This window comes from Corvus moneduloides, chromosome 6 (genome assembly GCF_009650955.1).
Source record: "Corvus moneduloides isolate bCorMon1 chromosome 6, bCorMon1.pri, whole genome shotgun sequence".
NCBI lineage: Eukaryota > Metazoa > Chordata > Aves > Passeriformes > Corvidae > Corvus > Corvus moneduloides.
In genome coordinates this window covers 33,621,575-33,648,259 of record NC_045481.1, presented here as the reverse complement: position 1 = coordinate 33,648,259, position 26,685 = coordinate 33,621,575, and the positions used below count along the sequence as shown (strand labels likewise).

Sequence of the window (26,685 nt, the reverse complement as noted above, 5' to 3'; positions counted from 1 at the left end):
ATGGAAGTGATGATAGGCATCTGGACTCGCTGCTCCATTTTTACTGGGGGTAGTGGCTGCTGCTGCTGCTTAGAAGTGCTGTTTTTCTAAGGCTCTCCATCTCTCTACAAACAGGAGTTCTGCCTTGTACATCCTGACCTGAAAGAAGAAGCAGGGCCTGCCACATCCAGAAATACTCTTTCGGTGTGCCACCTCTGTCCAAAAGTGGCCCAGCTCTACCGTCTGGAACTATATGGATGAGAAACACTCAGGAGAGTTTGGAGGCTCATGGGCTATGCTGACTGATAAGCACTCAACTTCTACCCAGACATGAGGAAGGAGAGGTCCCCATTGAGAGTTTCCAGTTAATTAGTTTTGCTCTCTCAAATCAGGAGAATAGAACAGAGAGAGCCCTGGCCTTATTTATTCACTGCCTTTGCATGACTATCATGAACTGCAGAGAGCTACGGCGTGAGAAGTCTCTACATACATCTATGATTGTGGTTTGCCAGAGTTAAGACACTGAACAAGGTGCACAGCAAAGGAAAAGCTGTACTTAATTCCTTTGTAGGACCCAATCGGTTTGGAAATGTCCTACTGAAACAGCATCTTAATTTCTTTACCAAGCTTCCACAAATATATGGATATGTAAGACTTGAACTTGTGACTTTTCTTGCAGGAAGTTTTTCTTTTGGGGGATTAAAATACATTTGGGGGGGGAAAGGCTTTTGTTTAAACAATTGCTGCTTTCAAGAGCTACTTTGTAATAATATTGCTTGTTGTATCAAGTTTTTCCATACCTGGAGAACTCTAAATGCAATCCCAAACCCCTCCTCAATGTTTTTGCCTTCCAATATGACCTGAAAAGAGAGGCATAGACAAGTCTAGGGATGCACATTCCTTTTTCATTATGTACAGTTAAATAATATTAATGCAAATCCAGATTTTGCCCAGAGGCCAAAAGAAAACACATTACTTCAACAGAAAACAGCACCATCCCAAGAAGCACAGCAAATTATAGGGTCTGCTGTCACACACTGCTTCCCTGAGGGACATTAGGCAATTTACAGATGGAAATGAGCCAAAGTTAAGAATGGTTAGAATAATAGCATTATTTGCCTTGCTTCCAAACATAATGGGATGCACAGTCAAAAGGAATATTAGTATTTGTATTTTGGATGCACTGCCTCTGAAAATTTGAACTTTGAGGAGATGAGCTCTAGGTTCTCACATGTTCTCACATGTTCTCTGCTATTTTGAAGAAAAACATGAATTTTTCATAAATTCATGCACAGGTAACTTGCCCATAAAAATACAAGAAGCTGCTCCAACCATCAAATGCTTCAACCTGCATGACAAGTTAGTATTGATGAAAAATAGAGCTGTGTTTAAAATAGCAATTAGTACCTTGCAAGCAACATCCACTTTCATGTTATTGTTTCCAAAGAGTGTGGGCAAGGAGGAATCTGTCATTTGAGAGGTTCCTGAGCTCTCACACTGATGCAGGAACTTTGTTACTTCCATCTGCAGATCAACTGTATTGATGTGCCTAGATAGTGAAAAAATTCTGACTTTATTTTGCAATAGAGAGTGTGTCTACTATTATTTATGTGAACTTACTAATTTCTTCAATATCTTTCAAAAGAAGACATGCTTATAAACAATTATTTTAGTTGCTTTTTGACTTTGTCTATTGTGCAAGTCTGCAGCAGTATTACTTTTCAGATCTGTGCACTTAATGTGCATCACAGGATGAAGCTGAGCAATTATTCACATTATTTCAAAGACATGAGCCAGAGAATCTGGATCCCCAAATAAATATCTGTTCCTGCTTTTCCACCTCATCACACACACTCCCCTCCAGGTTTAAGTTGAGAGTCTAGCCTAAAAAAAAAAAAGAAAAAAGCCCCTGAGAAAAACAGGATATAAAATCCCAAATACAAGAGAGATCTGGCTAAATTTTCACTCTGACTTTTGAATACAGAAATCCAGTTATCTCTGGCACCTATAGCTTGTACATAGCACGATGTTTTGAGTTAACCCCAGTAGACAGTGAAGCACTACAAAGCTGCTTGCTTTTTGGAGAGGAAAGGAAGAGGAAAAGAAAAAAACACTTGTGGATTGATGTGTAATTGTCTATGCATTGTAGGGTTCTTGTTTGTTTTTTAAATTAAAGGAGGGTAGTCTGATACACATATATCTTTTTAGCAGAAACAATTGCCCATCTCCTGGTTTGGATTGTTGGGGGGAAAAGTGATGGGAATCCTATACTTGTAACTACATAAAAGCTGATTTGGATCAAGGACAACTGTTAAGTGTTAGCTAAAAGTCAACTTAAATGAAACCAATAAAAAACCCCAAAGTCTAAAGCCTGAATTTTCCCTCTTCTCAAACTTAGCTTCTTGTTTGTAGATACCTTGACACATCTGTAGCAGACATTTTTTTCCGGAAAGTGAATGCCATTTTTTTCCTTCCTGAACTTCTTGAGACCTCCTGCAGATAGACTTTGAGATGGTCCTTGATCTTGAGAAGCCATGTCTGTTTTCCTCCAAGTTCAGTGTATGACTTCGCTCCATGAGTGAAAAATCTAATGCAGGTCATGGCAGCACGGACATGATCCTGGAAGAAATGTACTGAGCACTAAGATGGACCACAGGACACCCCCTTCAGTAATCACTGTCTGCACTAACAGGCTCACACAAAACAGAGCAGGCAATGCTCTGTTTTATTTAACACAACGTGCCAGATCCATGACATGGATCAGGTCAGCTGTAGTAAGACTCAGGCCTTCCTACGTTTTCTAGGACTGTAAAGAAGCAAAAATATACTCATCCGGCATGCAGGTTTAGACCAAAGTAAATAACCAAAAGTCTGACAGTATTCAGCATTTCACTGTAAGAGATGGCACTGTCCCTCAGCTTACCTTCATGAACTGCTGCAGTTCATATAGAATATGGTAATAGTTCTTTCTTTGCAAGTATTTGCAGGCTGCAATCAAGTAGACTCCCCAGCTTTCCAGCCCTGGATCAATGGTTTCCAGCAAGTTCTCCAACATATGCAGTTTTCCACTTTCATAACTTGGAATGAAGATCCCTTCAATAAACACTTCTGATGGGGATTCCTACACAAACAGAAAGTAGCTTGAAGCAAAGCCACTGTAGTTTATTTATTTTCCTTATGTAATATAAAGGCATATTAAATGACAGAGATCATAAAATTAATAAATAATTTACATTGGAAGGGATTTCTGGAGGTTATTTTGTTCAAAACCCCACTCAAAGAATGACTTCCAAGTTAGGTCATGCCGCTCTGGACCTGTCCAGTCAAGTTCTGAGCACGACAAAGTAGAGTGATTCGACAACCTCCCTGTGGCCCTGTTCCCAAGTCTAAACATACGCACCAGGAAAACCCCCAAACAAACCCAAAACCTTTTTCTTTATATCCAGTTGGAATTTCCCTTTCTCCAATTGTGTCCACTGTCTCTTACCCTTTTACTGGGGACATATGAGATAAGCACGGCTCTATTTTCTCTATAATCACCCGCTTGGTAGCTGAAAACAGCACACAGATCTTCTCTTGCCTTTTCTTCCAGCAGGAAAAACCTAGCTCTATCACTCTCCTCATAAATCAGGCGTTCCAGGCCCCTAGACACTTTGGTGGCCTTCAATTAGACTTGCTTCACTTTGACAGTGTCTGTTTTGTACTTGGCAACCCAGGACTGGGCACAGTTGTTCAGATTAAACTTCACAAGTAGTGACCTTCTTCCCCTGGCCTCTTGACTGTGTTCTTGCAAATGCAGCCTCACACATGCTTCTTTCCACAGTAACATTAATATGTGTCAGTAGGGCCGGCACATATGTTTTAAAGGCTTGATATGAAATTAAAAAAAATTTTTTTTAATATCTCAGAGTAAGATACAGGCAACAAAGTCTGTACACATAAAATGTATCCAAACAACCAACTGCAAAATGTTTAGTCAGAAGCTTAGTACCTTACAGCTTTTAGAGGAACAAACCCTTCTCTCTTGTTTGTATGATTACTACCAGTACCTTGGCTAAAACTTCCACATCAAATTGTCTGTCTAGAGCATTTTCCAAGTCTGCTACTTAAGAAGTGAAATTACATCACCTATATTGTAAAAATACGCAACTTTTCTTTAAAAGTAAATTTAAACTGATGTAAAGGATACGTTTAAAAAGCTAATTCAGTATGCAGACAACTACAAAAGTTTAGAATGACTGATGGTACAATGAGAAAGCAGAGCTTATAAGGCAACTTAATTTTCTATTAACAAAGCTCATAAGCAGATAAAGATAATGGAAGTTGGTGTTTCAAGTTGTACATTCTCAATAAGAGTTATTTCAAATGACAAAAAAATAATCAGTAATTCAAACCCAAGCACAGCAACTTAAAAAAGGAAACAAACAAAACACCACACTCACAAGCTGGTGAGGTATAATGGATTCACATCTCCTAAGAAGCACCCTTAAAGTCTTAATAAGAACCTGGAATAATTTCTAGGTTTCATTGTAGTTAAGCACCAATAGAACTGTTTACTCCAGAAATACTTAAGTCCTCCTATATTATGCAGTTTCCTTACGGGAGAGCTGGAAACCACTTTTTGGGTTCCCTAGACTTCCTTCCTTCCTCTGTATTTCCTTATATTCCTAATGGTTACAGAAGTGCAAACATAGGTGATCCGATTCAACAAACAATACTATGAGACAGAGGCACAAGGATAGAGAGTAGTGTCTAGTGTTATCTGCATGTTGCAATTCAAAATTTTCCTTCTCTCTTCTGAACTCTATGACAACAGTCCCAGGTTTTCAACTTTGTAGAAAAAAGACAAAGTGCTGTTGATGCAGGACCTCTACAAAAGAACCAAAACGGTACTTTCTCCTCTCTAGAAACCCCTGTTTCAACCCAATGGGGAAGAGAGATTAAACACAAGATGTAAAGATCAAAGTTGTTTTTCTGCCTCACTGAATTCTTGTCAGTCACTGGATAGTTTGTATCATAACATTTCAGGACATCAGCAAACTCCTGCGCAGATAACCACTCAAACACTGCATGATGCTCACTGCTGTTTTTCAAATTTCAATTTCAGTGTGAAAATTGAATTACTCACCTTATTTAACAAGTGAAGCAGTGCTTCTCTCATACAGTCATGCCTCATGTAAAAGTTTATTATTGCCAGATTAGTGCTGTAACTATGTAAGTAGAACAAGCACTCCTGATAGTAGCTGTTGTGTTGGATCTTCCCCTCACACATCATCTCCAGAGACAGACTTCTTGTTCTCACTGTTGCTTCAAGTTCTCTCAATGTGGCAAAGTAATCATCGTCCTGCCATTAACACAGAGAACCAATAACAGGTGATGAGCAAGAAAAAACCTTCTTTTCAGATAGGTCTTGTCACTCAGCCCTGAAACATTTGTTACTGTTGTGTTTAAAACAGATATTGCTTTAGAGGGGTGAGATTCCAGTAATGTTTTTATAAACGCTAGATTGGAACCCTGCTATCAACAGAAGTACTGAATGCTGCTGTAGCCAGCATAGCTGTTTCCAAGGACAGGTTTCTACGCTTACTTAAAAAAAATTCCAGTGTCAACAGCTACTTCAACAACCCAGTTCAAACAGGCCTTTTTATTCTCCTAAAATATGTACTTGGTCTTTCATCATCATGATTCTGCAGTTATTTAGTACAAAAAGTAATTTTTTGGTACTGAATCAGAATTCCAAACCATTTAATAGTGGTTTTTGATGAGAGGAGTGGGAAAGCATTTGAAAGTCTTTGAACTTCTGCAAAGTTATCAGAGTTTCAGTAGAAAATTTGCATCACTGCAGCATCACAAAATACTGCTGGGATTGAGTTTAGCTTTCCTAGACTGTCGTAATGGTCCATTATCTGGTACAGCCTCTTTTCCCTCCATTAAGTATGTCCCAAATTGCAATAAAATCCTATGATCTGGTTCTCAGGCACCACTTGAATGTAACGAAACAGCTAAAAAATGTCTCAGCAATATTCGGTTTGCAATACACAATCATGACAAAGAAGGAAAAGATACACCCCAACACCTGATATTGTAAAATGCATTGCTGTAAGGTGTGTACTAAAACACCATTACTTGGCTTTGCCATAGCCCTTCAGAGCAGACAGAGGAGAAGATTCTTACTGCAATGAGTACTGGCTTCACTGTGGACTCCAGGTACTGTATCACATCCTGGACCAGCCTTGAACCATGGTTCAGCTGGTTTAGATCCATAGGTGGCTTTAAACATCGGTTAAACTTCTCTCTTGCTGAATTTAAATTTCCAGCTTTAAGGCAAGCCATGCCCCAGGCATGCCATGCTCCACCTGGATCCAATCCAGATTTTGTAGAAACCTAAATTCAAAATCATTTGTTAATATTATAGCACAGTCCCAGTATAGAAAATAGGAAAAATGGCTTATCACACCATCTGTGATTCTGACCCTTCCCTTCCTAGAGCACATTTCCCATTAAAAACAAACAACTAAAAAAACACATGAAAAACCCATGCTGATTATTTCCATATTACTGGCACAAAAGGCCAACTACCAAAACACCCCATGATCTCCAAATGTGGAAGTATTTTTTATTGTACAAGTTTAAACTACTGTTTATCTGGGAAACTTCAGTTCATGAGTTCTAAAACAGGACATTTTCACATCTGCTTTTCTAAAGCAGGTGATTTTTACAGAGCAAAATTCATCAGGTTTGTGGTTCTAAAAAAGGCAACAGAACATGCTTCACGAACTGCCAAGATATTTTTTATTTCATACAACTTTGCTGATAAAATTTATTCCTGATTTTCTTTAACAGACCAGCTGCTTTTAAACAAGAACTATTTCTGTTCAAATAGGTCATCTAGTCTTGCTGTTTATTACTACTTAACAAATCATAATACTATTTGTAGTATCATAATCCCGTATTTAACAAAGCGCAATGCCAAAACAGAGGCTTACAAAATCCTGGGAGCCAGAGGAAGACGATAAACCACACCAGATGAGCTCTGATGCACAGATTTGCCAACATTGCTGATTTCCAAGTAAATGTTTGGTAAAGGTGCCTTACAAATGTCTGCTGTCAGATTACAGACAAATAGAATCTAACATATAAACTTCAGATAAAGTCCTGCCACAAAGTGTGTGTCATCCCTTCTACTGGCTGCAGGATTCCTCCATTTAATGACTTCCCTGCAGTTAGTCCATTCCAATCTTAACTGTACCAGGAAACAAGGCCACTTATCCTTCCCTTTGGCAGCCTGCTCCACAGCAGGACTTCTCCTCCTCAAAAATTTTTTCCAGTGTTCAGAAAATTATTTCTTCCATGTTTAGAAATTTAATCTCAGTTTGTAACTGTTTAAATATTTTCCATTTCACACATCGCATCCATCTGAATTCAGGAGGGAGGAACACAAAAGCCACTACAGAAGCATTAACACTGACATCCCTCCACTGGCATTACCTCTATAGCTAGTTGATAGTACTCTGCTTCCAAAAGCTGATTTCTCAATCTTGTTACTGCTGCTGGGAGAAGAATCTGATCCAAAGATGGCACTGGACGGTAGGCAGCAGCAACCAAAATATTCAACACATCCACTTTGCTGATGTAGCTAAACAAATACATACACTTTCACTAGTATCATACATTAAAGAACTTTATGTCAAAGACGACTCTTAGGACAGTGGTTTCTAACTACCAGTACACAGGCTTCTCTATCCACCATACTATCCCTTTCAGAATATTTGTTATTGTTTGGGGTTTCTTTGCCATGTTCAGTGTAACACACTGACTGCAGACACCAGCTATATGTTACCAAATCGAAACAGTACATGTGAAATTTATATATCATTCCTGCCACCTCAAGCTCTGTAAGACAGGATGTGAGGAAGTGTAAAATGTTCATTTTAAGGAGCATAGGTTTAAAATCCTGTATGAAAATACAGAATGAAAGCAGATACACAACATCAGAAGTAAAATATGTACTCATCTTTGTGAATCATTTCTTCCTAGTCAGAGAATTCTTTCAGTAATCGTTAAGTAGTCATATTACTTGAACTAATATGACTTATTTGAACTTTCACATTATTCCTGCATTATAAACTTCTCATTTAAACTGTCCACAGTACAAACACAAACCCTCCTACCTCCACTCCTCAATGAAAAAAGATAATGCTCACGACAGTACCTCAATACATCCTAGTGAATATCTGAGTAAGTCACCTGTCACAGAGAGCTAGGTCCTGGCTCCTTCCAGCTTTTACAAACATCATTTTAGCACTGAAGAGCAATTGTTTCATGATGTCCATAAGGAGTCCAGCATCCACCTCAGGATTAGTGAGCCCTTGGGACAACTTGCAGCAGCGTTCTATCAGTTGGTGGCCACACGCTATACTGTCACTGTGCAGGCTAAGGATGGCAATGCATAAGGAAGAGCTGGGAGCCTGACAATTTGAGGAAAGACAGACAAATATAGGTATTGAGGTAGTTCTCCAGTGGACTGCTTATACTGGACTCTCTCCAGACCTCACCTGTTCATAATAAAATTCACTGCGTACAATTTCATTCTCCTCTTCATTCAGGGAAAAAATCCATTCAAGATCAGTTGCCTTGGGTATTTGTACCACTGTGGAATATTCATTATTAGAAGTTTCTACAGCAAAAAAGAATGTTTACCAGGTAAAATCAATGCACAAGAACCAACAAAGGACACATAATGCAGAGCATTCCTATCTCTCATAAAACAGTCATTTACAATCCTCTCACGTGCCACTTCCTGCCAGCATCACATGTCCAGCACAGATTACAGAAACATTTCCTTCCCTCAGCAGGCTACCAAACTGTACCTAAACTTACAATCACTGTTACCAAAAACCGGCTCCAGTAACGTATTTTCAAATGATTTTTTAAACTCCTATGCTACTGGGCATCAAGTACAGCAGCCTTCCTTCAGGCAACTTATCATGTATTTCTGAGCAGGAAGGAACTGGAAATAAGAGAGCTGTGGGTTTCAGCTCAAAGGGGAAAATAAAAAAAAACAGTTGTAAAAGTCAGCTCAAAGGGGAAAATAAAAAAAAACAGTTGTAAAAGAAAGGTTAAATTGACTCAACCACCTCTATTTTCTTTCCAAAACTAAGGTGATTTGACCATAGAGTCCAGAAGGTTTAAGATGAAAGATTGTGAGAAGATGATCTAACTCCCAATGTTAAATTTTCATATAAAATAGTACTGCAGAAAATTGGAGTTCAAATCAATGTGATCAAATGATTCAAGAAATACAATTTCTGTGAAAAGTAGTTTTCTTTCCTCCAGATTAAAGAAATAGTTATTTTGAAATTTGTAACCCAGAATAGTTATAAATCAAATACTGTCTGTCATCTGAGTGTAGCTGAGAATGCATAAGCCCTCTGGTGCTCAAGTTTGTGATTGTGGTTCCAAAAAAACAATGGCCAATCTCACAATGGCAAGAAATGGAGAGTAATGACAATTTGCTACTCTTTCCTCTGATCAGCTTCCTCTGGGAAAAAAAAAATTTAAAAGTCTCAAAACTTACTGGTTTAGATTTTACATCCTTTTTTAGAATGTTGAGTAACTAAAACTGTAGGGTGAATTAAAAAACCAAAGCAACTAAAGCCAACCAAAACCCAACATCCCCCCCATCACTTATCCAAACTGAACTGGAAACTGAATTGGCAAAAATAAACTAGGCTAGAAAACATTTGATAAGCCTTCTTCACAGTCTTATCAGATAAGTTAGAAAAGCAAAATAAAACTCTTTCCCTCTTAAGTCTCAGGATTTCCACATTCCTCTTATCCACTCTTACTGAATGGATCTCATAGGTCCAGTGACGTGTAGCAATGCTACACAAAAGCTGCATTTCAGCTGTTTCAGTCTTGAAACAAAGGTAGCAGTAAAGCAAACTTCCACTAACAGCAGAGGAAAAAATGCTCAAATAGCCCATCATACTTAAAAAAGGAACAAGTGAGGAAAAGTATTCATATTTGCTTTGTAGAACACACACACGAATGCAAATTTTGCAGCATGTTTCATGCTACTGTTATAAGCACTTCAAATAACTGTGTCTTGTCCTGACAGAATTTGATATCGCTGTAGGAAAAGTTTGCAGAATCACCTGAAACACCAGAATTAGCAAAACCAGTAAATACCTTCTGAGGAAAAATGACAGAGAAATAGTCAATTAAATTTTGGTATTGTTCCTGAAGCTTTACGGTATTAGATGTGGAAACTGAGTCACCAAAGAGCAATTATTGTATTCACACAAGCAGCACAGGAGATGGAACTCAGGACACAACCAGACCCATGAGAGGGCCTCACCCTGTGCTACATACAGGCAGCATGGGGTATGAAACACCACAGCACACTGCAGTGGTATTCAAATTTGTATTTTCATGATTTATAAAAAGAGGATCACTCAGCACTGCTCCATAGTGGGCTAATTAATTCCTACTCATACCACTGCCTCTCACTGACTGTTTCTAGAATGCAAAGTGGATTCTCCAACTGTTTTTCAGTTCCTTTCTTGAACATCCATCCAACACATTCAATATTGGCTCAGATATCTCTCCTAAGTCTCAAGTTCCATTCACAGAAGTTTGAAACACTAAATTTCAGCCTGCACACGCAAAACCCATCAGCAGTATTTTGTAAATGAAGTTTTGATCACCCTTTAGCCACAACTAGGTGTATCAGCTTCCAGTATCTAACTGCTAATCAGGCACTTTAAAAAAATCGAGGTTTAACATTACTCCATTCCTTACCTTCCACTTGGTCCTGCTCTTCTTTTCTGCTGTAATAAAATGACAGAAAGAACCATCATGCCTACCCCAGTACACTGGGAGAAACATGGTTTTAAGGGAGACATCAATACAGCTAGCCTCCTCAGAACACTGCAGTGTAAAAAACCAACATCTATCCCTACCTGTCCCCTTCAACACACTTCCCTGCCTCTACCTCCTTCTGTTTGGAAATCTAAGATCCTGCCTCTGCATTGTTGAATTTCAACTGCACTAAGAAATTGGTTCTTACCACCTTCTGTAGGAATAGTACTGCTGCACACATCATAAAAAAGCAGACACTGAGAACAAGAACTGCCCAGTATCAGGACATGTCAGAGCTAAAATGAAGTCTTTGGTATCCATGTCTCAGTCCTCGAGATTTATTTGGGTTTGATACACAAACAGGGCGAGTATGAAAAAACCGCAGATAGTTAATTAAAACCTGGCAGGTGGCATTCAAGCTCAGTGCTGGGTGCTGCTGGCCTAATCTGGCAGTGTGAGCAATCATTCTGACACAAACTGTTCACCTGCAAGTGACTGCTTGTTTTTTCACAGATTCCTCTTCAGATCTGCACAGATTTGCTCTTTTCCAAGGAAGCCTGCTGATACTGCCATAGCAGATACTGCTATGTTCAGGCTTGATAGGAAAAGGGGAAATGCATCTGAAAGCATGGCTGGAAAAGGTAAAATCTTACTCTCTGTGACCCTGTCAAGACCACTCAAGGTCACAGAGAGTAGAACTCTTTCCAGCTGCACTTTTCACCAGCTGGCCTGTGTCCACACAATGAATTTCAGTCCAATTCTCAGCTGAAAGCAACTACATAATGAAAATCTGTCATCACAGCTGTCCCTTTTATTAAAGGCAGTTTCAAAGCCTATCTAATCAGGAAGTTGCTTTTTAATTCCCAAGAGTTCAGGGGGTCATAATCAAGGGATTATGGAATAACTAAAACACTGATACGTTCAGCAGAGCTAGTCAACAAGCAATATTAATCCAGGAGCTGAGTATACTGCAAGGAACTTTGTCACACTGTAGCAATTTGTGCTATGTTTTGCATCAAAGCATTCAATTCTTAGGTTAGTGATTAACTGATGCTAAAGAATTATTTATACTTAAAGAATTAAAGAATTTGTTGCCTGGCACTCTAATGTTCTTTCCAATGTGAAAAGTAAACTGAGGCATAAGGAACATTCCCACACCTACCAAACCTAAAAATCCCAACAGCTGGAGGCCAAAAAGCTGATGTTATGTTATCCAGATAAATCCAAATGCTTATGTCTCTCTTATTCCATTCATGCACTCTGCTGAAACTTGAGGAGAACTAGGACAGAAGGACTTACGTGCTTGTGTCTTGCACCAAGCCAGGCACGTTTTCTCTGTTGTAGTAGCTATAGCATTGATCACACACACGAGACAGATTTTCTCTGCAAGCTTCTATTTCCATTTTCTTGGTGGAGCAAGAGCTGCACACCAGCCTGCCACAGCGCCTGCAGTGATGGCGCCTGTTAAACTAAGCAAAAGAGGTCATGGATGAGCCACAAAGAGAATTTACTGAAGTCCTCTCCTGTATCTCTCCACACTCATGAGTAAACTTACTCCATTTGAAGAGAGGAAACACCATGCAGGACAAGGCTTTTCAGAATTATACAGCGACTGATTCTCCCTGTTAAAATTCCTTTTTGAAGAAGGCATAGTAAATAAAAAAAAAAAAATCAAGCCCCAAACCCAGAGGCCAGTATTTAAAATATGTTTGCAGCAAGCCTTGGGCAGTCTATTACTTCAATTATCCCAGTTTTGATCACAAAGCTAATTAGATCATGCCCTGGAAAAGTCAAAAGCTGTAGACTGTTTTTCTGATACCATTGTAGTAATTTCCAAATTCAAAAGCAACAGATACTTTTGAGAAAACAGTACTGTTTCTAAGCAGTAGAAGATAACAGACTGCCAGCACACCTGCATAATTAAAAATTAATCTTCTTCCTTAGAGCACCAATGCAGTTGCTCAAGTACTCTGTGAAACAATAGGTTTTATAAAAGTGTAACCAACAGCAAAGATTTAATTTTCTATACTTGTAATCTGAATCTTACAGTGATCACGTTATTTCTTGCCAGCACAGTCAACTAGACAGCCTTTTGAAATATTAATACTGCTGTTGTTAAACATCTTTGAGATCCCATAGTTGTCTTCTGTCTGATGATGAGATTTCCTCTTTAGGCTCTATCACTTCACGGAGCTCTGCAAGGAGCTAACTGTTGCCAGTCTCCTTGACCACTCTAAATAAAAACCAATGGTTAAATACCAAAGGACTGGCAATCTCATTGGGCCTATGGTGAAGCAGACAAACCTGCTAAAATAGCTTGGGTCTTTCAGGAAACAGACTGTGAGGAAGTGTTCATATTAAGGTCACAGTTCTAGGAATGTCTGTACTCCATTTTTGCTCCTTACCATAGTAAAGCGTTCAGTTTTGCAAACCATACATATCGTTTCAGTGTCATCAGGTATCCATTGCTGCTTTGGTGGTGGCTTCTCAGGAGGCACAAATTCTTGAGGAAACAAGTTCTGCTGCAGACTTCTGTCTCTGGGACTTGCAGATATGGTTACACCTGAAAATGAGCCAGGCCAAAAAAAAATGGAATGGGATTTAAGCTGTTTAATAGCATCTCAGAAAACTCTATAGACTTAATGAGGCTATAAGAGCTTTCTGCCTCACAAGCTGACTATCATTATCTTTCAGCTAGGCATGGCAGAATAACATTGTGTAAGGAATATATATGCTTTAAACTAGGATTGTAAGATTGTAAACTTATAGCACTTCAATGCTCATAAGCAAAAGTACATGCTTATTAAGATACCTTTACCATAACAATTAGAGAGGTATAAAACAACTTGTCAACATCTGTTCTTGTATTACATGCAGAGACTTGGAGAAGGAAGAAAAAAAAAATACCATGGTCATTGGATACCAAAAAGCAATATAGCATAAAACAGAATCTTAATTATACCCAGTGTTGACACTCCTGAAGATGGGGAGTTTCCTTTGTTATCTTAGGAGAGATGTGCTATGACTAGCAACAGCATATCCCTCCCTATTCCGGTCCCCTTTTCAACCTACAGTGGGGAAATCAGTTCACAGAGGCAGGAATTTAAGTCTGGCCTTTGGGATCTTTGACCCCGACAATGAAATACTCATTGAATGAAATTTACAGTATTAGATAGGCTTTTAGTTCATATGATGTGAGTCAGTTACACAACGGATTAATGGAAAAGTTCAACATGTCACTGCAGCCCTGCAAGCCACCTTCTGTGTACATGAATATGCAATTAAGAAGAACAAAAATCTCCATTTCACTAAAGCTAACTAATTCTCATTCAAGTAGGTATCAGATTGCAAAGAAACATTAAAGGACAATGCATTCAAGTTTCCTAACAGGAATAGAGATATTAAGCTGACCATTATAAGAAAAAACTGAAGAGCTACACAGCCCAATCCGAAACACTGCTATCCCTTCCTGTAAGCAAGAAGAGTCTTCAGTTCAGGATACAGAACCGGGAAATAGTTCAGACACACTAAGCTGTAGATCAGGATATCATTCTGCAGTTCTAGTTCAGACCCATCACTTGCTGAGAATCATCATCCTTGGAGGTCTGAGGATATTCTTGGTTAGTCTTTCCCTGAGAGCACACACAGACTGTGCATCTCTTGCATTAGTTGCTGAATAGAACCTACAGAAGAATTTTTGGTTGTATCTTGGCTACAAATATTCTCCAGTTGTTTTGGCTTAAATTACTTAGTTTCCATTTTTTTGTGCCTGAGGACTGTGAGTGGAGCCTGCCAGAGAATACAAGGTATGCTATTTTCCTCAGGTCACAAGAGGGATCCTAGGAAAAAAAAAAATTCAAGGACCAAAAAATTCAAGGACCATAGAATGGTATACCCAGTGAATGAACTGGGGGAAAATGGCTGGGAGAAGCTGATCTCTGCTGGAGAATGGGTTGGGTGTTGGTCAGCAGGTGGTGGGCAACTGTATTATACAGCATCTGTTTTTCTTGAGCTTTCTTCTTTTTTTCTCATCTCCCTTTTCATCATCATCATCATTATTATATTTTACTTGATTTCAGTTACTAAACTGTCCTTACCTCAACCCACAGGTTTTACCCTTTTCCAAATCTCCTCCACCTCCCACCTGTGAAGGGGCTGGTGGGAGAATGATCAAGCAGCTGTGGTTGCTGCTAAGGTTAAACCCCAACAAGGACCAGGGTCTTAACCTTACCAGTAAAGCTGCCAGGAGATAGTTCTGATGATCCTGATTTAGACAATGCTTCACACTCCAATACCTGATTGAGACTTTCTTGGATACGTATCAGAGAATCTAGGCCAAAGGGAAGAAAGGGGAAAAAGAAAATCAGAGGACAATACTGGCCAATACATCTATCTGTTTTCAAGAAGATTAGAGGAATCCATTCACAGGAGTATGTAAGAATGTCAGCACAAAACAGGACTACCTATGTAATCACAAATAACTGTTTGCATGAAAATTAGTCCACAGCAATTAATGCAAAACTATACAAAATTCAATTACTTAAAAAACAAAGAAAAGGATCCTTATCGAAGCAATGGAGTAATGACAGGTAAAGGAACAATACAGCAGAGATGTGAAAACAATTGGTTGACACAAGATGCTCATGGCAAATATTAAATGCTTCACATTGCAGCGGAATGAACATTCATACTTGCGGAGTTATAGATAATTTGGCAAGAAGAGATAGGTAAGTCTGATGCTTTTATGTTAGCAAGACCTGCATCTTTAAATCACAAAATGAAGTCAACACTTGGAAACTGGCATAATGCAAACTGGTACCATATCAGCAGGTATAAATAGATACAGATAGGTACAGAACCATACGTTTTTAATACAGTGACATAAAAGTATTGCAATGGATCTGCAGCACCCTCTGCTGTTCCAGTCGTAAACCTTAAAAGAAGCCAGGTGCACAAGACTCAAAGACAACATGGATGCGAAGGGATTGGCAAACCAGAAAGGAGAACCATAATGAGATTGTTAAACAGAACTACAAGTAGAAGTTTTCTATATGAAAAAGGAATAGGACTATGGTAGGAGGAAATATTACAGAAAACTAAATCCCCATTCTATTTGAGGGAAGATGCAGTTGGCTGCAGGCTTTAGAAGCGCTTAAGTTGTCAGTGACTTTGCATTAAACAGAAGTAAAATAAAACTGATCAGTATTATACAGGAAAAGAAACCTCAGAAAAGAACAACAGAGCAACAGAGAATATCTGAGAAACTTTTGAAGCTGTTGGTCCTTGAAAACATCCATTTACAAGAAAGGCAAAGACTTTAAGAACACATTCTGGGCTAGAGGGAGACAGGAGGCACACATCTAAAAAATGTTATGGCATGATTGCTGAAATTATTTTGGCCCTTCTTTCCCAAATGAAACAGCATCAGATAGACAGTTACCTGATCTCTTTTCTTTTAATGTGAAAGGGAAGTTGAGAGCTTTTTCTGCATACTTGGAAAGCAAATTGTCAATGTCTTCTACAGTAAAACCGACTTCCTGCCCAGCTAAGAGCTGGTGCAGTGTCTCCACAGCAACAGCTACCCAGTCCACCTTCATATTCATGAGAAGCTGTTCCAGCATGAGCAGTGGCCTTGAGGAGAGGTGGAAGTAGTTAACACGGGAGAGCTCAGGCAGAGTCAGCAGCACCTGAAACACAAGGAAAAAAGTGTATCATAAAATTAGACACCTTCAAATCTGTGTTTCTGTGAGATAAAGAGAAGAAACTAGAGCAACAACTTATACAGAGAATGAAATAACAGCTGGAAGTCGAAAAAAGGAGGTGGGACTTCTCAGACCAATTCCTACTTACAGAATTACTGAATGGACTTGCAGAATTACTTAGCTTCCACTTTCCATTCTATAAAAGACTGACTTATTTCAGAGGATATCGAAGAGTGGAAAACCTTTTGTGACCCTGTGACAAGTATGTTTTAGGAGAGTACAGCACATTCTCTTATTAAAATAAGCTTATAAAAAGCATATTAGCCCAATCCTTATCCTTCCGTCATTTGAGGAAGTGTTAAGAGGAGAAAATAAGAGCAATTCTTCTCTAGATGGACTTTTCAAATTAAGTCATGTCTTCAGAAGGAACAAGTAAGGAAACAGGCAGCCCAGCAAAATACCATTTTGGAACACACTGGAGCAAGCTGCTGTTTGCAGTCCTACACCAAAACAGACATTACCAAAAGCACTGCATTTTGTTTACACGTAACACATTAAACTAAGGTAATCTGTGGATTAATGCATCTATTCCCAGGCTGAGCACAGAACCTGTGTGGCTTCTGTAAAGGCAGTGGCCATCCAGAAAGAAGAGTGATACTGTCTACCTCTGGAAGGCACCTGGAGAAACATGAAGTCAAAGACCACCATACAGGTGGGCATATGTAGGACACCTGGTGTTACTGACACAGAGAGTAAGTTGAGAATATTTCCTTCTTCAATTGGGACGAAAATAGCAACTGTTTTGATAAACTCCACTATTTTATTTTATTCCACCCTATGCTCTTTCAGCCTGTGTGCTCCTCCACTCCCCACAGCTCAAACACAAGACTTCTTTGTTCACATTGAGAGTTACAACCACCTCATAACATGGAAATGCAAAAATGGAGAAGTGGAAGAGAAACTTTAAGCCATTTCTAACTTTCCTTTGGATCCTGAGACTCAGGATCTTAGACCTTACGTGGTGAGAATGCTCTGGTAAAACCTACAGGCTTTTTATATTATGGAAATATTATGCATTACAAAATTACTTATACAACTGTTTTTTGCTGCTAATCCCTCAGGGTAGGGGTTTTACTGACCTTTGATCCTATATAGAGTGCCTGGATTTCATTTCGGCGTGCTGTTGTCAGACTGGAATAGAAGTGAGCTGTGAGGTAATCAGCCAAGAAGTGAGAGGCTGCCAAGTTCAGATGCTGGTCAAGGGACTGTTCACTGATGGCAAGGCAAACACCAGGGTCTTCGATTCTTTGTAAAAGCTACAAAACCAAACAAAACACAGTGAAACCCTACAACGCTCCTGGAAGGCAGCCTTCTGTCCATGACAGATTATTACCCTACAATGTTCCAGAAAGCAAGTTATCCGCTAAGTGACAGTTCCATCTTTATTAAAATCAAAAAAGTTCACACCACTAATTTGGGCACTGAAGCACAACTGACCAATTCATATTATTGGTTTCACTCCTGTATCTTCTGCTTAAGCAGCAGTGACATGCTTCATTATGCTTTTTCAAATGAAAGGAGCCTTGTATTTTCATGTAAGTGACATTTATGCTATTAGGTCCAAGAACTAAATTGCCAAGCTGGATTTTCACTTAAGTAGAATAGGGGAGAGCTAGGATCCTGAAAGCTTATCTAAGCAAATAGCATCTCTTAAGGGTGGAACCAAAAAGACCATGAAAACACACAAGAAGGCAGGGAAAACAGTTGTCAACTTATTTGACCTATGGATATAAGGCTGAGAGTATCTTGCTATTACCTGCAATGCCTTTTCCATGTCTCCCACCTCCAGTAAGTGGAGGAGGTGCTCACGGTGAAGGTTGATCAAGTCTTCTCTTGGGACAGGATACAAGTGTTCCCATTTCTCACACAACTCATAATCCTAAAGAATTTAAAAAAAAAAAAAAAAAGTAAAAATAAAAGAAATAAAAGGACAAACTCTACCCTCCCTGATACAGTTGTTTCTCCCAAAATTCTGTTCAACTTCAACAGATTCTGTAGCTTAGACTCCTCTCCCAGATGAAAAAAAATAATTGCATTGACAAGGGAAAAAGATGATAGTCAATTTTGTCAGTCACAGCCTGTATTTAAAACACCTTGTTTACCTTACAGTAAACAAGTTAGTTTTTCAGAAAGACACTTAAAGCCAACCAGATTTACAATATTAGCATTTACCTAATAATCAAATGTATATTATGACCAAAGTCATGCTATTTTAAAATCTTCAGAATTGTAAAAGAAAATAACAGGTTACATCTCAGAGTAAGAATTATAACTTAAACTTAAGAATTATTAACTACATGTAAACCTTGACATTAAACACAGATCTGTATTTGTTTCTGTAGCACAGAACTGAGTAAAGGAACCCTTCCCCCCCCAAGGTAATCTCCACTAATCATTGTTTTAAGATGCCATTTCAACGAATTTATTTACTCAAATTTTAATGCATTCTAATTCAACAAAATTCACATGATGATGTCTAACCTTTGCTTTCAGAATGATATTCATGACAGCCTGGGGGTCATCAGTGCAGGCTTTTTTCAGATCCTGCCAGTCATTCCACAATGGTTCATTTTGCACATTCAAAATCTGAAAAAGTTAATACTGAGTAGCACAAATTCTAGAATTTTAATTTATGGCAATCAATAGCCTAAGAAAACAGCTGAGCTGATCACATCAAGAGCTGCTTCATAGAGAGATAAAGTCAAAAAGGAGATCCGCATTTATCTCTAGCCCTTTTCAGGGATGATGTAATGCCCTTGCACTCCAAAAAAACTCCACATTCTCACAGATGTGAGTCTATAAAGCACATTTATAAGGGAAGGTTTTTGAAAGATTAGATGGCAATAATTATGGATGTAAAAGCACACATTTACTGCAGACATTGCTGGCACTAACAGAGAGACAACTGAGCTGTCAGTTAGCAGAACTCCCACCAGACAGAAATCAGCAGGGATGGCTTCTTTTTTTGCTGTTTGGCTTTTCAGTCTGTGCTGAACTCCAGGCCAGCCTGTCTGACTTAACCTGGGTATCTGCACCACCCCGCAGTTAGAACTGACTGCAATACAAACTTGCTCCTTGGACCACTAGTCTTGCACACCCTCTGCATTTCTCAAACTTATAAAATGATTAACTGCCATGGAAAGCTTCCAGAGGCTCTACAATTTGCACAGAATGGAAAATACTCTGCAAAACAATCAGACTCCCATAAACGTTTATATTTAAACATGTTTGCAGACCTGAATGCTAATAGGAGATGGGAAAGTTATGAAGGATGGAAGCTGGGTGTTAATTGGATACTACAGCACTTCACATGAACTTAGTTTTCGATAGAAGACTTGAAAACCTCTCATGATCAAAATAAGAACCAACTTTTCAGAAAAACTTTTCAGAAGGCAAGCAATATTTGCTTCCTGCTGCCTATTTCATCTCACTGGTTACTTGAAGAATGACTTTGTACCTTTTGATAAACCTCAAGTTCCTTCTTCCTGCTCTGTAGATTGGCTTTTAGTTCATGAGGTATGCCCAGATCAGAAATGCAGTAAGCTAGAATTTCCAAACAGGCATCGAGGGGCCATTTGTCCAGACAGCGCAGGGCCAGTCTACTTCTCAACACTGCATTTTTTACTGGGAACAAGTATTGCCAACCATCTTTATCTGTGGAGGAAACAAAACACTAATTTGAAATTCAGTTTCTGTAATTCAGAAAATTTAAAAAAAATCCTCACTGGATCACACTAACAAAAGAAACAATGACAGGGCTGAAAAATCTTTGTAAGAGTCATCCCAAGCATCAGATTCTTGGGAAGCATCCAAAGTTAGCATCAAATACTTACTATTCAGACTCCAAAAGGCACCTTTCACAGGACACATCATCCATGCATGACAATGACACTGCTGTTAAGAGACGTTCTATTAACAGTACAATGATTACTGTGTCCTGATGTATTCAGCTCTTCACATAAAAGTAACACCACAGATTCATTCCAGTTCTCTTGTACTAAATTGGACAGGATTTGCACATTTGTGAAACAGAAACTACACCATCAGAGAAAGCAAATTCAGGATGAAGGAAGGAAAAGGAACTATTTCCATCTCTGGATTTGCCCAACGATCACTACTTTAGTTTCCACCTCTTGATCCAGGCTGCATTCTTTATTAAAAAAAAAAAAAATTAAAGAAAAAAAGACAAAAAAAAGCCTGACCTAATCCTTCTTACCTTCAGCAGCTGCACAACTCAGCACAGCATCCTTCACATTGACCACTTCCTCCACATCCTGACTGTACAGATCCAAGACCTTCATAGCTCTGTCCCAATCCTTTGCAGCAAGAGCTTGTTCAAAGACTCCCATTAATACTTTAACAGCTGTGGTGGAATGTAATCCTAGGAGAATCAGAGACATGTATGTCTTGCCAGAGAAGACAGTAGCCAAACTGCTACCTTCCTCTTGATTCTGAAGCGGGTCAAACATAGCAAGAAGAAATCGTTCCAATATTGGAAAGTCCTTCAACAACGCCTCACACTCCCTGGAAATCTGTTCCAAGCCTAAGGGCACCTCCCGTTTGCCCCGAAATTCCATCCAAGACAGACTTGATTTGTGAATTTTCTGTATATTAGATGCACTTAGACATGCCACTGTAGCCATTAGCTTCGACTGAGACTTCAGGAAGTCCAGGGAGGAGGCAGTCAGTGTGTGCTGGCTCAAGTCATTCAGAGAGGATGTGGCCTGAGTGGGGATGTCCTCGGAGGTCACTGCAGAATTGTGAACAGGCATTTCAACATCTGGCAGGCAGTGGTAGGCACACTGGTGTGTCAAGTTGCTGATGTTTGTCAGAAGAGACTTTGCCTGGCTGTTTTGCCTTGCACTGCACAAGGACAGTGGTTCACAGCAAGAGTTAACAATAACTTCCTGCACATTCAAGTTTAACTCTTCTTTAGCCAAGAGAGAAGAAAGTCTGTAGGATTGAAAACAGAACCAGCTTACCTAGCACATGCAAAAGGTACTTTACAATTACATACTTTCATAAATCTTCCAAATGCTTTGAGAACACAAGCCCCCTAATATTCTTCACAGATACATACACAAGAAAATTACATACACTATTTTAACTCAGAGCTTATGCTGCCATTCCTTTACAGCAAAGGAACTTACTCCTCAAACACTGACTTTTACCTAAATGCAAGCTACTAAAACAGTTCACCATTTGTACTCATCTTTTTAAAAGCTACCTCATCAAATTAGACAGTTTCCATGCCAGTCTAATTTAGTAGTTGAAATGGAAGGAGTCTAGATTATCCAGTTTACCTGCTGATCAGGGCAAGAGTCATGCCCAGTATTCTTAATAAGACCTACTGGCCTATTTTATTGTATTACACTGCCAAGCTGCAAGTGCATTCCTCTGAACTGTCACACAGCTGAAAAAAAATCCACATAGATTCACTCCACAACAGACAGTAATTTTTAAAAAATGGAGCCACTCTTTTCCCAATTAAAAATCTTCAGGTTGGTGGAGAAGGCACTGACTAAGCTCCTCCCTGCACACCAATCCTTGCAGCATCAAGTGATGAGCTGGTGGGACACAGCAGGCTGTATTACCTGTGATAAGTAGCCAAAGAACTTAATCGTGGCTGAAGTTCAAAGTCACCAATACCAAAATAACCTACAGAAGTACATAATCTGAAAAGCACCAACCTGTCAGGATGAACTTGTCTCTCAAAAACAAGCTGGGAAAGCAGCTGAGATGGCCTCTGCTGTAACAGCACAAAAGGGTTTCCCACTTTCACTTCTGCAGATACATCTTAGGAAAAAAAACATCAGAATATTTATTGTAATACAAACACATTAGCTGAATACACTAACCAACTTTTATTTTAGGAATATAAATTTTAAGGCCCTGAGTCTGAAACCTCTTTGACTAAATCCACAAGGTTATAAATTCACATTAGAATGGTAAAATCCAGAGTCAGTGGCAAGGCATTTGTGATTATGATGTGCCTCTCAGTCTTGGCACCACTGGCTCACATTACGTTGGATTTATTACCAAAACAGGTAGCATGGAAAATCTTTGGCCTTTAAGCAAGATCTAGGTTCAAACAGTTTATTTCAAACTTTCACCAAAATATGTATTTGTGGTGAGAAGTAGGAAATGTGCAGAATTAGTTTCTGATGAGTCTCTGGATGTAAATTAGTGAGTCCATGCTCTATCAAAGTCAGTTAGCAAGGGCAGAGGGAATTCACAGGTGTACACGTACTTTTACAAAAGGAGTGAAACCCTGCCCACTACTGCTGAAAAGCATTTGTATCCACTACTGAGTTATGTCAAGTAACTTTGGACACATTCTCCTAAGTTTACCTTTTCCTTTCATCTAGCATTTCCCCCAAACTCATCCAGCCCTTAAATATTTTTGTGCAATTTTTGGCTTTGGCAGTTAGTCAGTGAGGACTAAATCATGTCCTTACAGAAGTTACAGTTGGCATGGCAGCGACCTGAGCTGAACCAGCATGTCTGTAAACAGATCTTTGCCCTTTTTTCTCACCCTCTTGGGAAGGTATTCCCTGAAATCAGTACTGCGGTATTTTACATTAGTGCAGCTCAAATAGTGTCAACTTTAAAACACAGATAATAATTTTTTACTCCTAGCACAGTGAATTGTTCTGCTCTTCTGTCAGCTTTATGTGCTGACGGTACATTCCTTTTCATGGACCACCATCATCTGCTGATTCTATAAAAAAATTCTGCCTGGTTACCCCTGCATGGCCTTCTACACACTCTTCTTATCCCTGTGGAGCAGCAGGGTGCTTGCTGCCTCTAAGGGAGCTGTAAATTATACAGTATGCTGATCCACTGGATGCAAAAATCAATCTTGCCTTACAGGGGGTAGTGCTAAGAATTTCTGGACATCAACGTTTGTTTGTTTTGTCCAAGTGGAGTGCAGAGTCTGGGTCAGTTAGCATTTCTGGGTCAGTTCAAATTTTCCCACTGACATAAACTATTTTTATGTTAGCTGTGGGTGGCCTAAGTGTTATGAAATAAAAGAAAAAAAAGAAGTAATAATCAGTTGAAATCAAAAGACCTGACTATGCACAGGTAGGAGGTACATTTGGCAAGGAACCATTTTTGCACAATTACTTTCCAGAATTAAGCCACACTACACAGTCTGAATATCTTCACCTAGGCTCAGACTTTCCAGCAGAAACCCCTTACCCAGCTCTGCATTCAGGCTTCGTAACACCACAGCAGCCAGTGTAGTGATGTAGTCAAGGAAGGCCTTCACAAAGTTTGTCTGCATGTTGTTCTCTGGCATGGTTTGGGTATGCTGGTCAAGAGTTCTCAGCAGGCGCTGTGTTTGACTCCAAACCAGGTGCTTCTCCAGCTCCATCGGTTTGAGAGAGCCCTGCTCCACCAAGGTGCCAAGCAGACTCCCTTTAGAGTCTGGTTTAAGAGAACAGACATGCACCCAAGATTCAAGGATTAAATGTCAAGAAGAAAGGAGGCAGAGGGGTGAGGGAGAAAGAGAGAAATGCTTTAGCTTAATTTCCTCTCCACAATTATAGATCTCAGTATAGGCATTATAATTTAACTGAAAGCAAGAAAAATTTTCACTATAAGCATTATAATTTAATTGAAAGCAAGGGAAAATTTCACAGCAGAATAAAACTATAGTTCATCTAAATCGGTAACCATGGCTCTGACAAGTTAGAACTATATTAAGGCAAACCTAAAATATTTCTAGTTCTGCGTCATTAAGATTTATTCTAAAACACAGGTGTTGACCAGTCCTTGAGCTCTATAACATTTAGCTCTTAGAGCTCTCCTAAATTTTTGCTCATTAAATATTTTAAGAACACAAAAAAAACATTTAGAAATTTGGTGAATAGAAGAAGAGAAATACCAGTGCTGTGTAATTAAGAGAGCTGTAAGAAAAAGCAACTGTGGAAAAGATGTTTTATGACAGTCCTATGAAAACTGGAAGGCATTATGATATTACAAAGGTTTTTTAAGTTTATGTCCATTCTTTTACTTAAAAAAAAAAAAAAAAAAAAAAGCAAGAGTAAGAATACACGAATACACCTAATTATCTATAAGGTGCCATGTTAAAATAAACCTAAACGAATTCCTTGCTAGGACTGAATAGAAATAGGACAAATAATAACATCTCTGACAAGTTCTGAATTTTAGCTCTGAAAACAAATATAAGAATTACAGATAAATTTTACCCTTTACATTTATGATTTTTAAAATATATATTTGTGCATAAGTCAAAGAGCATTACTACTGGATTTACTGCTGTCTGGAAAGGCCAAAGCAAAAATTTAGATCCATATATCAATCAATTCTCATGTTCATAAAAATAACTCACCCACAGAACGTTCAACACATGTCAATGCTTTTAGGATATGATCCAGGTTTTGTGATAAAACAATTTCATTGGTAATACTTTCTTCAGTCAAGGCAGGGTAGCAAGTTTGCAGAAGGTCTACAATACTGCATCGAAAAGGACTCCCTATTTTCTCATCTGACACCTCTACAAAGAGGGAGAAAGAAACAGCGACTATAACAAAGACAAGGATTTTTGCACAGAAGGCGGCCCACAAAACCAAAACTATACTATAATACAAAAAACCAGAGCATTTCAGATTATTCAGAATTGAGCTCAGGTCACTTCCCCATCACCTTTTTTGTTATAAATACTAAGCTAAAAAATGGAAAGTTCAAATTTACATTGCAACAGAAGACAAGAATTTGATTTAAGCACATTTCAACAGAAAGCCTTAACCAGCAAAGCACACTACCTGGTCTGGATTGACCTTGTGATGTGCAGGAATAGTTGAGAATTTTACTTATTTGCTGGAGAACTGCTGGAAAACCCTTTACACCTTCAGAGTGCAGTAAAACAAAGTCAGGTCGGTGGCCTGGAACAGTAAGTGTGCAAATGGAGACAAAAATCAAAGTTAGAAGTGGAAAAAAGAGACACTAACATGAAAGTACGAAATGAGATTTAATTAAGACTTGGGTGTTAGCACAAACAACACAGCATAGAGAGGCATTTTCTGTTCCCAGGCCCATGCTGATAAACATAAAAACGAAAAGTCTACCCCAAGTTTCAAGGCTGTTGTAGAGTCTTCTTTCTGCTGTCTCCAGAAGCTGTTTGCACGTCTTCCAAAGACGGCACTGAGTACAAGCTAGATCAAATGCTGCCATCGCTGAAGGACTGAGGTCCTCAAGGACTTCTCGCAGAGGATCAGTATGCTCCAGCTGAATGTTCCTGATCCAGAAGTTTTCTTGACAAGTAGGGGCAAGACTTCCAGAAGTTGCAAGCAATTTATCAGTAACATCCGAGATGGAATAAAATACCATACCTACACATGCCATCAAAAACACACAATTACTGGTTAACAGCATAATTAGATCAGATCCTGCAATGGGTAACTACTATTTAATCCTTATAGAAAATAATTCTGTAGGTGGCCGGCTTCATGGACCAATTACTGTAGAATGGATGCAACTAACTGGGCATCGACAGCAAATTTCAGCATTCGTAGTCTCTTTCTAACTCAAAGAATCACCACTTACCCTTCTGAACAAACACTGCACTCATTTTTACAGTATTCAAGCTGCTTTCTCGTATTTTTCATTTCTCCCTAACCCTTTGTGAGATCTCAAAAAGCCCAGTCCTTACCAGCAGCTGCTGCATTCCCAATAGCTTGCAGTGTTGAACGGCCACTGCCAGATTTCCTGATGCCTCCAGTGCCATCTGATGCTTGATTCTCAATATTGTGCTCCACTCTCGCCATTTCTCGTACTGCCTGTTGGTAACGCTCCATGAAAACCAATTCACCATAGCAAGGGGAAGTGTCCAGATTAAACATCAAAGCCACCTTTCAAAAATAACAACAGATGTAATTACAGAGCCTGTCAAAGGAAGTTTTCAAAGGTCAAAGAGCTTGGGGGGCGGCTTTAGAGGAGATGAAGGAATAAAATAAAACAGATACTTTAACTGAAAAATGTCCCCACAGACACAACATGAAAACCAGGGGTTTCCTCCTAGAGAGTTTTAAGTGCCTGAAGAGAAAAAGGCCCT

General features: G+C 39.1%; 1 protein-coding gene across 8 annotated transcripts in view; it reads right to left on the bottom strand.

Moving 5' to 3' along the window:
- The window catches only part of ZFYVE26 (zinc finger FYVE-type containing 26), a 49,313-nt gene that overhangs the window by 4,950 nt on the left and 17,678 nt on the right, over positions 1-26,685 (bottom strand). For 3 of the 8 annotated variants that reach the window (XM_032111511.1, XM_032111512.1, XM_032111514.1), the window contains exons 14-38: positions 26,284-26,482; positions 25,700-25,963; positions 25,397-25,516; positions 24,964-25,128; positions 23,808-24,035; positions 22,295-22,400; positions 20,821-21,557; positions 20,062-20,258; positions 19,086-19,190; positions 18,361-18,483; positions 17,684-17,860; positions 16,283-16,529; positions 15,074-15,172; positions 13,248-13,405; positions 12,142-12,311; positions 10,783-10,811; positions 8,535-8,656; positions 8,227-8,447; positions 7,468-7,615; positions 6,154-6,363; positions 5,108-5,323; positions 2,903-3,100; positions 2,396-2,598; positions 1,387-1,528; positions 780-839 (exon numbers count right to left, since the gene is read on the bottom strand). In XM_032111511.1, the coding sequence (XP_031967402.1) occupies positions 780-839; positions 1,387-1,528; positions 2,396-2,598; positions 2,903-3,100; positions 5,108-5,323; positions 6,154-6,363; positions 7,468-7,615; positions 8,227-8,447; positions 8,535-8,656; positions 10,783-10,811; positions 12,142-12,311; positions 13,248-13,405; positions 15,074-15,172; positions 16,283-16,529; positions 17,684-17,860; positions 18,361-18,483; positions 19,086-19,190; positions 20,062-20,258; positions 20,821-21,557; positions 22,295-22,400; positions 23,808-24,035; positions 24,964-25,128; positions 25,397-25,516; positions 25,700-25,963; positions 26,284-26,482 (4,644 nt within the window). Of the gene's footprint in view, positions 1-779; positions 840-1,386; positions 1,529-2,395; positions 2,599-2,902; positions 3,101-5,107; positions 5,324-6,153; positions 6,364-7,467; positions 7,616-8,226; positions 8,448-8,534; positions 8,657-10,782; positions 10,812-12,141; positions 12,312-13,247; positions 13,406-15,073; positions 15,173-16,282; positions 16,530-17,683; positions 17,861-18,360; positions 18,484-19,085; positions 19,191-20,061; positions 20,259-20,820; positions 21,558-22,294; positions 22,401-23,807; positions 24,036-24,963; positions 25,129-25,396; positions 25,517-25,699; positions 25,964-26,283; positions 26,483-26,685 lie in introns of those variants that run through there. The other 5 variants (XM_032111515.1, XM_032111513.1, XM_032111517.1 and 2 more) reach the window with 5 other exon arrangements.